A 12,127-nucleotide genomic window follows, 5' to 3' on the forward strand; every position below is an offset into this window, starting at 1 on the left:
ACCAGCACTTTTTCATCAATATTAAGTTATTTACTTAAAAAAAACTACTATATTTTGCTAGAAAGTTACTTGTAAGTTAGTTTTGTCTTATTTTTGTCGTACTATTACATTTTCACAAGAAACTAGACCAGAAATATTTGGTCAGATTTGTATTTTTTGCAGTGAACACGTTACTATTGCTTGAATACGAAACCAATTCTGCCAGGAAGAGTGGGGGGGGGGACAGCTTTAACGTTCAATTACTTTTTCACATAAGGTCAGCTGTTTTTCTGAGAAATTAAATAATTTATCTTTGCACTGCAAAAACACAACATTTTACCAAGTATTTTTTGCCTTGTTTCTAGTTAAATTAAATTAATTCACTTGAATTAAGATCAAACTAACTTACATGTAGCTTTTCAGAAAGATACAGGAGCTTGTTTTAAGTAAATAAATCCTTAGTAAGTAGAAATTTTAAAATATTAAATTTTATATGTTAAATGAACATCCTTTATAAAACATCTGAGTTGATGACAGGAAGAATCACAGACTAAACTTTAAAAATTTCCACAGAAATGTCAGGATTAAGTAACATTTTAAGATTTCATGTTAGTTACAGGTGTGAATGCATTCAAATATCACTGAAATTATTCCAGTAATTAAATTCAAAAATGGAAATTTGTGTATTATTCAGATTCTAAGTGAGACATGTCAAGAGTTATTTTGTGTTAATTTTGTTTCCTTTGGCTCAGAAAAAGTCGTTGCTGACACTAACAAGCACTAAAGAAGCTAATTGTTGACATGTTAATGTATCCAAGCATATTAATGGGAAGTTCAGTGGAAGGAAAAAGTATGCTTATTTTAAAAGGAAACGTTGCAAAAGCAGAAAAAAACAGGACTGTGAAGCAAAGAGTTGATCTTAAAAATATGGACTCTAAATGCTGAATTACACGTTAAACCATATAAATAAATGCATTTATTTTCTGTAAGCCACCAAAATGCCTTTTTATTTGTCTTATGTAATATTCTAATCAGTTTAATATTTTATTTTCTGTAAGCCAGAATCATCAAACATAAACACATGGATTATATCAAATCTGTTTGATATGTTTATGTTTTGAACAGAATTACTGAAGTAACTTTTGAATTATATTTTAATTTGCTTAGATGCTCATGCATCACCTTTCTAATTTTTCAATAATATTTAGTGAAAGAAAATCAGTAAATAAAGAGAAATTGCACTTATTAAAGCATTTTAAACTTACCGTCTTTGTAAAGTTCGGCCAGAATCTCACCATTAATCAATAATCAACAGTTCCTAATTATTTACAGAATAAAAACACAACTCTGTTTCTTATCAACAAACTCTTTTTATTTAAACCACATCCACATTTTTGTAGCTTTTTGGTCAAATATCTGATATGAGGTTGTTGAAAGTGCGCTCAGTGGAAGAGGTGATGTTGCACAGGGCAGCAGGCAGGGGGCAGCAGAGAGACGCGTTTACTACTGAGGAAGACCGAGATGATTTATGGGAATTACCTCAGAGGCGCTTCCAGGGGTTTCACCTTTAAAAACAGATTTTTTTATTTTACTATTTATTTATTATTTTACAAATACAGCTATATATTTTGAATAAAGTTCGATTTCAACAAATATTTATATAAATTTCTTTAATTTCGACATTCAAATATTGTTGGCTCCAAGTTATGGATTCACAAAAGTGACAATTTTCTCAGTAACTTAGCTGTTAAATAAATATGTGATCATTTAATTTAAATAGTAATTTAAATGTCGTCAACTCATTCACTTCTGGACAAATGTGGACTTTTTTATTGATTATATTTCGTAGGTTAAGCACTGCTATCCAACTGACTTCTGATTGGTTGACTTACAAAACCTTTGACCAATCAGCTCAACTTATTTTAGCCCCGCCCACATTCAAGAGACATCCTTGATGTACTGAAGCAGAAAATTTTAAATAAGCAATTAAATAATTACAAAAACAGTACTACTAATTCTAAGTAATCTTTAAGATAATTAAGGATTTCTTAAATTATGTCCCTTAATGATATAGAAGGTAAATAAACACTAAATTAACTTGTTTAGGTTAGCCAATCAGATGTTAGAGTTCTCCTGTAGCTGCGTTTCCATTACAAATGTGAGAAAAACTTTGGCAATATTCAGCTAATGTTGAAAAAAACATTTTTACAATTTCATCACATAAGAAATGTACATGTGAATAAGTTTCTTACGTGATAAATCATTAAAAATGATGCTGCACCGTCATCCTCCAGCTACTTCATGTTTCCTTCTTTGTGGTTTGTGCCAGTGGAAACATTCGGTTGTTGATCATTTGATGAAAAAAAAAAGTGTTTTCATTGCAGTTTTGTAAAATAAACAATTTCAATACATTCAAAATAAATAACAAAAATTTAATAATCACCTCTTCACCAAAACGTATCAAAAAAACAAGTTTCCATTAAGCAAATTTATTTTTGAAACATCAAATTCCACAATTAGATTGTCAACAGAAATGCGGTTTAATTCATTTAATGATTCACTGATCAACAAAAACAAAATAATTAAAAACAGAAAAAAAAAATAAGATTGTGAATATTCAATACAATTACTTTAATTTTAAAGACGTTTCTTTTCAGTTTTATTTCAGTTATCACATATTTATTTATTGTGCTGAGGCACTTCCAGCCATCCAAAGGATCTAATATTTTCTTTTTAACCTTTGAAGCAGTTTTTGATCAGCAGCTCCTCTGAGGTTTTCTTTGGCTCCCACAGTTCAGCTGATCGCTCTCTTACACACAAACAGGCTTTAAATGGCAAAAACAACAAAATGTCCAGAAAAGGCAGCATGTAAACACACCTGCACTCCTCTCTGTGTCTGTTCTCACAAAAAGGCGTTTAAACGGCTCGGCTCTTAAAGTGCACATGTGGGAGGGGGTGAGTTCACTTTTTCAAATGGGAAAAAATAAAAGGTAAAGATGCAAGAAGCATGCTGATGGAGAATTGTGAGGCAAACATGAGTGTAGCAAGGAAACATGCACTGCAAAAACTCAAAATGTTACCAAGTATTTCTGGTCTGTTACAGTGGAGTCCAAACGTTTTACACAGAGAGCTTGGAAAAGCTCCAATTAAAAATGCAAAAATATTATTGTGAATTTTTCCTATTTGCCTGATGTAATGCATTACATTTGCCTTACCGTTTACAGTTATTTAACTTTTTCTATTTTATAAACCTATAAAATGTTTTCATTTAATTCCCAGCAACAAAAATAATTATTTTCTTTTACAAACTTTGCTGTATTTAGCTAAATGTAATGGACATAAAGTCTGTATTAGAGGAAAAACACACAGGAAGTTTGTGGTACAACCAATAACAAAATAATAATTAAAAAAGAATAACTCAAAAAAAATGTTTGTGTTGTGCTTACCATTTTCTGTTTAAGAAGATATAAACTTGCAGTGGAAAAGAGCCTAAAAAAATTACAAAAAGTGTGGGATGGTCCAAATATGTGCCACAAAAAAAAAAATCAATCCAAGGACCAGAAATGGCCCCCGGGCCACAGTTTGGACACCCCTGGTCTGGCATCTGGTGTTTAGCAAACTTGAAATAAGACAAAACGCACTCATAATTGGCTCTTGCAAGATTTAGGAGCTTATTTTGAGTCAGAAATCCCTTAATATTGATGAAAAAAATGAGTTCCATTGGTAAATTATTTCACTTCTATCAAGAAAAAATATCTTATTAGTGAAAAATCTGACAGTGGAACTAGCGTTTGTTTTTAATAATATTACAGACTTATTTACTCAAAATAAGCTCCTATATCTGGCTGAAAAGCCATTTAAAACTAGCTTACAGTTTTGTTATTTGATATACATTAAGATATTTGCACTAGAAATGCTTGATAAGATTTTGTGTTTTTGCAGTGTGGAAGCAATAAATTAAAAGAAAAACATGAAATAATAAATCAGAAAATAAACACTGGAGCACTCGGCTTCACTCACACAATCTAAACCACAGAATTTGGTCAAATTCACAGCAACTTTCTTCCCTTTTTGTTCTCCCACATCAACCTTTCCTCACTCTAAAAGGCAGTCCAGGTGAATGACAATATATCCCACCAAAAAATAATAAAAAAGATCAAAATAAAGGCAAAACTGAGCGAAACACTGGTCAAAATTAAACAAGGCAGATGATAAAAAAACAGAAACAAGAGCAAACAAAAGCAGCTATGGAAACAAGAGAGGCACAAAAGTAAAGGTGTGACAGTGAGAAAAAAAAAAAAGCAGTCAGCTGGAACGGCCTTCCCCGCCTTTCCAGAACAATCAGCAGCTCCATATGAGGGAACCGCTCTGAGTCCAGTGGCCCATTTCAGGCACAGCGCTGATAAAACCAACCAGACGCCATTTTTGGTGCTGCAGTTTTCTCTCTCAGAGGTGAAGGGATTCGTTTCATTCATTCGTTTCAGGCATTTCTTTCACTTTTCAAGTATTTCCCCCCTTGAACGCGTCTCAAAATGTGCAGTTGTGATAAGACTGTAGCACCCATGGCAGTGCAAGGCAAAGTAAAACAAATATGGATGTCAAATAAAGAAAATGTAAACAAAGTGTACTTTGATGCGAGTCAGAGGTGTGGTGGGCGTCATCTGGGAGGCGGAGCGGCTTCTGTGAGCGATGAAGAGGCGCTCCGCTCCTCCTACTCAACTTTAACCCCCAGCTTCTCTGTGTTCAGTAAATAGAGGCTGTCATCTATCAGGAAACTGGGAGAAAATCAAAAACAAAATCAGGTAATTATTAGAATTTTGATTTCAACTAATATTCATATAAATCTTGACATTCAAATATTGCCGGTTCTAAGTTTTGGAGTCACAAAAGTGACAAAGTTGAATAAATAAGTTGTTAAATAAATGTGTGCTAATTTAATTAAAATAATAAGTAATGATTTATTAATTGAATTTATTAACTTCAATATATATGTTGACATTTTTATTGATTATATTTCATAGGCTATGCACTACTACCCAACTGACCTCTGATTGGTTAACCTGCAAAACTTCTGACCTATCACCTTGACTTATATTTTAGCCCCGCCCACACTCAAGTGACATTCCTGAAAATGTGCAAACTGTTAAATGAGTAATGAAATTGTTATTTTGTAGTTTAAAACTTAATCACATAATTAGTGTTATTAATCTTAAGTACTATTTGAAAACTTCATGGATTTATTAAAATGTTCACATATTATTATTTTTAAAGAGAAAATGCTGTCAGAAGGTCAACAATTTTAAAAGAAATTGAGCCCAAACTTTCCTATGAAGCTCTAAAAACCGACCTGTAGAAAAGGAAGTGCACTGGGATGGTGCTGAGGTGCCACACAGCGTGGGCGTCCAGGATCCAGAGCAGCGGCGGGAAGTCCAGCAGCTCCAGCAGGGCCAGGCCGTGAAGCAGCAGAACCACCAGGCCGCACTTCCACCAGTATGGGAGAGTCCGCCGGTTCTGCCAGCACCAACAGAACCACCACAGCATGTTCACCATGCCTGCAGAGTCAGAAAAACCACACAAAAAAAACTACAAAATGCTGCTGCGCTACAGTCATTCTCCAATCAATCAATCAATAACAACATATTATCACAATAGACACATGATCAATATCCATACATAATACATCTGATAGAATATTCAATAACAAATGAAACATAATCAAAACGCTGGCTAGCTAACATAGGTTGGTAGAATCAACCTAGCTTACTCTTTGGTTACCTAGCAACTCAACTGATTCTTTGGTTACCTAGCAACAACCTGTTGAGTAACTGGCACAGCTGCAGTTTAATGTCCCGACACTTTGCCTCATAACTGCTAAAAAATAAAAAACAATGACGTGGAGTAAAGTTGGGATAAAACAGGAAAGGTCATGTCACTAGTTAGATATTTAAAGCAAAAGCTACAAAAGTCGAAACAATAATCGAAAAATAATAAAATAATCGGAAATTTTGAGATTAAACTCGGAAAGAAAAATGGGGGGAAAAAATGCAGAAAATTAATCTTGAAAAGTAGAAAACTTTCAACTTCTCAAACTCTGAAAATTTCCAAAAGTCAAAAACTTTTGAATTTCCAAGATTTTGCACAAAATTTGTGAGATTAATTTTAAAAATTCAGATTTTTTTATTCAAGGTTTTGAAGCTCTGAAATTTCCCAGTTGCCTCTAGAAAATTTGTAAGTTTTTTGAGAGAAATGTACTCCTTTTTTTTCTACCTACAATAATCTTAATACACTGACGTAAATTTGGTATGCTTTTTAAAGCCATAATTGTCCTCCCAACTAAAGTCCAATTTGTGTTGATCTATCACACAAAATCCTAACAAACCCTTTATAAAACCATAAAATGTGGAAAAAATCCAACTAACAGTAGTAGAACCAGAACCACCTCATGAAACTCTCAATGGAACCTGATTTATTGGGTGTTTGTTGTACCGATGGACACGTTGGCGGCCATGTTGTATCCGTAGTCAAATCTGATAAACGTCAGGTAGGAGACGTGGGAGGTGAAGACCAGGATGAGCAGAGCGCCCACCATGCTGGACACGCCCGGCCGCCTCAGACCCAAAGTCCTGGAAAGGAGGGAGAATGTGAGCAAATATACAGTAACTACTGAGATAATATTAACAGCAGATATATTGGAATAAAAGATCTTACAATACTTTCAGGCTAGTTCAAACTGGGTTAATGGCAGTAAAATTCAAACATTTTTCATTCGAAGTTAAATATAATTTTAAAAAACTAATAAATATAAAATATAATTTATTGCTGTTGTTAATAATGTATTGTTATAGATCGTATTTTACATTCCTGGGTAAACTAAAAAATAAAAACTACGTTTCATGGTTTGAAATGTCTCTCACACACAACTGTCTGGTCCAAGAACTAAAGACAAACTTAACAAAAAAATATCCCAATTTAATTTGTTTAACACATAAAATACAAGCTAACTTTTATTTCAATTACATAGATAAATAAACCATTAGCCATTAGAAATAATAAAAACTAATTACATCGAAACAATCCAAACAAATTGTGTTAACGTACAGAGAAAGTTAAGAATAAAATCTCTAAAAAAATTCTTGCCAAGATTTGTGGTATTTAGCATATATAAATTAATTCCAACTAACCTAAATTAAGAGAAGTTCAGCGTAATTCAACTTTCAGGACTTAGAAAAAAATGTTATTGAAACACCTAATATTGAAATTCAAGCAATTTCAAGGACTTCCTGCAGAATTAAACCATCGGCTCACCTGACGCAGCACAGGTAGATGGAGTAAAGAATCACTGCTGTTGCACAGAAATAGTCCATTTTCTGAAATAGAAGATGATTTTAAATTAGTAACATTAATTTTCATACCAGGTAAATATCAAGATGTGAACTTTACATAAAAACAAACAGGAAAGACCTCAAGTGAAGATATTAGGGTGCTAATGATTAGCTTAGCATTTAAACTGAATAATTTTTATGGATTCTTCCAGATAAATGCTTTAACAACGGAAGTTTTATATCTATGTTTTAACATTTTAATGTATGATTTCAAGCATTACCTCAGTGAGAAATGTGTCCCGGGTGTGAAACACTGTAGACCAGAACCAAGCATTCAGTGACACCTGAACAACAAAACACAAGAAAATGAATCAATTTAATCTGTTCCACTTTCAGCTTTTTATTGATTTATTTATCCTAAAATAATAAATTGGAAATATTTTCAAAAAGACGCTTTTATTTCAATCATCCCTTTTGTGAGTTGTATGACGGCCTGCGAGAATATTTATTTAATTATGAGAATAGTAGCAGAGTAAAGATGCAATTTTACCAGAAAACTACAAGAAAGTTGTTTTAATGAAAAAAAGCTTCTAGTTATTAAGATCTAACATGAGCAACTCAAGAATCAATAGACTCAGTTACTCAAATTTGAAGAATTGCCTTTTCTGTAAGACCGAAACCAAACAATAACTTCATAAAATGTTCAACATTCTTCATTTTATTTACTGCTATTTTTTGTGTAGAAGTTCGGATAGAGTTATTACTTTATTCACCAAATATTACCATTTTATTCTGGTAATATTTACGCTTTAATCTCGATTTCGACTTTATTGTCATTAAACTTTATTATGGAATTACTATGACTGCCTTCTTGTAATATTATGAAGTAATAAAAGCTGTAAAACAGTTGTAAAACAAGATGGCCGCCATGGGCGTGGTGACAAGAAGCGAATAGGTAAAAATAAAAAATTCAGATTTTTCAAAATTAAAATCTTCAAAAATGTTATTAATTTATAAAATATTTCAGTTTTATGTGTAAAAAATATTTTTTCCTTCCATTTCACAATAATCCTCTACTTTGTGTTGGTGTAACACATAAAATCCATATTTTCCAGAAACTAAAATTTCAAAAACAAAAAATGTGATAAATGGATCAAATCGTTTTACGGCCCGGCCCTGTCTGTAGTTTTCCCGGGACTCACCAGAGAGAAGGCGTTGATGGTGTGGTACATGGGGCTCTGGCGTGGCACCGTGCTCCGGTAGCGCAGCATCATCAGCAGGCAGGCCAAGCCGTTCAGCAGAGACGCCAGCGCAGATGCAGGTTCCTCAAAGCACAAGATGCGCACAAACGGCCACTGCAAGGAAGAAAATCTTAAATCTGACTCCATAATAATAGCAATGATGATCCAGAAGGATGTTTTGGTTAAAAAGACGATTCACTACAAAAAAATACAAATATTACCAAGTATTTTTTATCTACTTTCAAGAGTAAATATCTTTGAAAACTTGAAATAAGATAAAACGAACGTAAAAGTAACTTTTCATCAAGATATGGCAGCTTGTTTTAAGTGAATAATTCCTTAATATTGATGAAAACATTCTAGTTCCACTGGTAAATTATTTCATAGTCAACTGGCACTTCGCCGTTACCTAGCAACACCTGCCAAGGCCACCATGTTACCTAGCAACCAAGTACTAGTTCCACTGGCAGATTATTTCACTTAGAAAAACAAGGGAAAATGTCTTATTAGTAAAATAATCTGCCAGTGGAACTAGTTGTTTTTTAATCAATATCAATGAATTACTGCCTTAAAACAAACTCCCCATCTTGATGAAAAGTTACCTGAATGTAAATTTTGTGTTATTTCAAGTTTTCCTATGGATAAAATAACCTGCCTGTGGAACCAAAACTTGTTTTTGTGACTCTAAACAAGCTCCTATATCTTGCTGAAAAGTTACTTGTAAGTTATTTTTGTGTTATTTCAAGTTTTCCTAGATGTTAACAGAAGAAACTAGAACAAAAATACTGTAATATTTACAGTTTTTTGCAGTGTTGAGACAAACCTTTCCGTGGAACTGTGGGACTCTGTATCCCTCTGCCTGGTAAAGACCAACAGTGGTCCACATGCACTGGTATTTACAGTCGTCCCGACACGTCCAACCTGCGGCACAGAGAGGACAATGAAGAGCATCATTCTGACAATTAATCACTTAATTTGATTTTTTTTTTAAATGGCACATTCTGCAGCCTTTTTAAATTAATTCTAAACGCTTTTAAAAATGTCATATATTCATTTTTTTGTTTAAACCCAATAAAAGGCATCTCATTGTGGCCCCTGCCTAAATACATTTAATACATGTTTTAAATAATTATTAATTTAACCATTTTTTGTATTTTTCTCAATATGATTACTACTTTTATTAATACAGTACGTATTACTTTTATTCCTAACTTTGCCCTCATTTTAGACGTCGTAAATAAACTTATATTTTGCCAATTTAACTCAGCTAGAGTTGGGAGTAATTTCTTTTGTTTTCTTGGTTATTAGTTATCAGATTTGGGTTGTAACTAGTCATATTTACTCAATTACATTTACTTGAGTAAGTTTTTTGAAAAATACATTCTTTTAAGAGTATTTTTACTACACTGTACTTTTTTTTGCTCGAGTAATTTTATTATGAAGTAGTGATATTTTTAGTTGAGTAGTTTTTGGGTTACTGAGCCCACCTCCCTTAATTATATTTTTTTTATTTTGAGCGACTCTGGCGTATTTTAGGTATCTTGTATGAGGATTCCCAAAATATTTAACCAAACTTATACAATTTCCAAAAATAATCATATCAATTTTAAGAAAAAATAAGGTGAAAATGGTGATAAATCCTGTGGAAACCCGTTTAAAATCGGTCAAGGAACACAATAGTTGAACAGTGGTGTTTCTGTAGCAGAAAAACAAGTTTGTCACGTTTTGTAGTGCGAACCTGCTAGATATTATCTGAAGAAGTTTAGGGGAAATGAAAAGGATGAAACTAACAAAACAAGTGAGGAATGAATAAAAACCTACTTGAACTAGTTTATAAATTGTTAAATCATAGTTATAATGCTGCTGAGTGTTAGAAAGCTAACAAGCTAAGCTAGCTTCCCCATCACCTGCCAGCAACCGCTCACCTGTCAGCGCCATGTAGTGCGGCTGGCTGGACTCGAAACCCAGCAGCCGGGCTCCGGTGCAGTTCGTCCGGACACACTGCTTCACGCAGTCCCGGTACACCGGCTCCTTGTCCCCTTGGGAGGACTGCACAGCGGTCACCGACATCAGCAAGAGGATGACGGCGACAGACATGGGGAGTCTGACAGATGTGCAGCGGGGGAACGCCGAGGCCATGGCGGGTGGTTCGGGCCCGCCAGGATCACGAAGGCACGGCGGGGTGACGGCGGCTAAACGGGCCCGGCGACGGACATCAACACTGGCTCATTCCGAGTCGGAGGGGATGAACCGGATAAACAGCACCACAGATACGGTGCAGTGTTTTCCTCCTGTCTTCTGATAAGAGCAGGTTTTACAGCTACACAGCTTCCGGTTACAGCTTCAAAATAAACGTATCTTTTTATTAAAATTGTTTAATTTATTCATGACAACCCTCTGAGTTTATTGATAACAGTAGATTAAATCGATATACAAATAAAATGAGGAAAAAAGAAGATGTTATTAAGGTACTTTTTAAAATGAAGTCATTCTTTGCGCCATAAAATGGGGTTACTTCTGCTTTATTTTGAAGGCAGGGATTTTTGTCACAGCATGGAATTACATCCTGTAACAGAACATTTATTATTACATTTATTCACATTTATTATATCATCAATATTATTGTAGTAGTAGTGCTATTCTACTAACTATAAAATAATAATAATAATTATTATTATTATTATTGTTATTATGATATAAGTATTACTTCTAATCGAGGAATCTTATTATTAGTCATTATTATTACTAATAATTATATTATTTTATTAATAACTATTTTTATTATTATTAACAATAGCTATATTGTTGTTATTAGTAATAATACTTATTTTGTCTGATTTTATTTTTTACATATATGAATTATTGTCATTATTGTCCTTAAAATGGCAACATTTCCATGTAACTTTATATTTTGGTCCGTCTGATTATGTAATTTTGATCAGTTACTCAGTACTTGAGAAATATTTTTACCAAATACTTTTTCACTCTTGCTTGAGTAATTTCTTGGATTTCTACTTTCTACTTTTACTTGAGTAAAAATATGTTGAAGTAGTGCTGCTCTTACATAAGTAAACGTTTTGGGTTCTCTACCCTCCTCTGCTCACCATCAATTTAGACTGTTGGATATTTACTAAATGGACTGAGGTCCAAAAGGGCAGCAGGTTTTTCATAACGAGTGATCTTCTGGTACTGTCTTAAGTTACTTTAAGAATTGAGGAAACAGCTACCCGACAATGTTCTGCTATCTCATGGTCTTCCTCTGCTCTATTTTTGTTATCAGAGTGTGAAGTTGGTGTTCAGAGGTCTATTTGTTGATTCTGCATTTGCAGAATTTGAATGTGCAATAATCTCTAAGAATATGCATTTGTAACCTTTCTATGTTCGTCTGAGGTCTAGTAGATTGAATTCACAACAGACACACTCAGGTTCACTGTATTTATTCTAACAAAAGAGGAAATCAAGTTGGTGAACTGGTGGTTAACATCAGTAGCTTCTGCCCCTATACATTAAGTAAAATATAATAAACTACAGAGCAATAACTCCCAATGACCAGCTAACAACAGCTAGCACCGGCTAACAATTGTA

At 33.6% G+C, this 12,127-nt stretch overlaps 1 protein-coding gene across 1 annotated transcript; it reads right to left on the reverse strand.

Moving 5' to 3' along the window:
* Nucleotides 1-1,329: 1,329 nt before the first annotated feature.
* pgap3 (post-GPI attachment to proteins phospholipase 3) lies at nucleotides 1,330-10,963 on the reverse strand. The gene is made up of 8 exons (XM_081600751.1): nucleotides 10,468-10,963; nucleotides 9,366-9,463; nucleotides 8,504-8,656; nucleotides 7,583-7,645; nucleotides 7,285-7,346; nucleotides 6,466-6,602; nucleotides 5,327-5,531; nucleotides 1,330-4,754 (listed from the first exon to the last, which is right to left on the reverse strand). Exons 1-8 carry the CDS (start codon nucleotides 10,679-10,681, stop codon nucleotides 4,691-4,693), a joined length of 996 nt encoding a protein of 331 aa, XP_081456877.1. The 5' UTR covers nucleotides 10,682-10,963; the 3' UTR covers nucleotides 1,330-4,690.
* Nucleotides 10,964-12,127: the final 1,164 nt, after the last annotated feature.

This window comes from Poecilia reticulata, chromosome 19 (genome assembly GCF_904066995.2).
Source record: "Poecilia reticulata chromosome 19, P_reticulata-male-v2, whole genome shotgun sequence".
Lineage (NCBI taxonomy): Eukaryota > Metazoa > Chordata > Actinopteri > Cyprinodontiformes > Poeciliidae > Poecilia > Poecilia reticulata.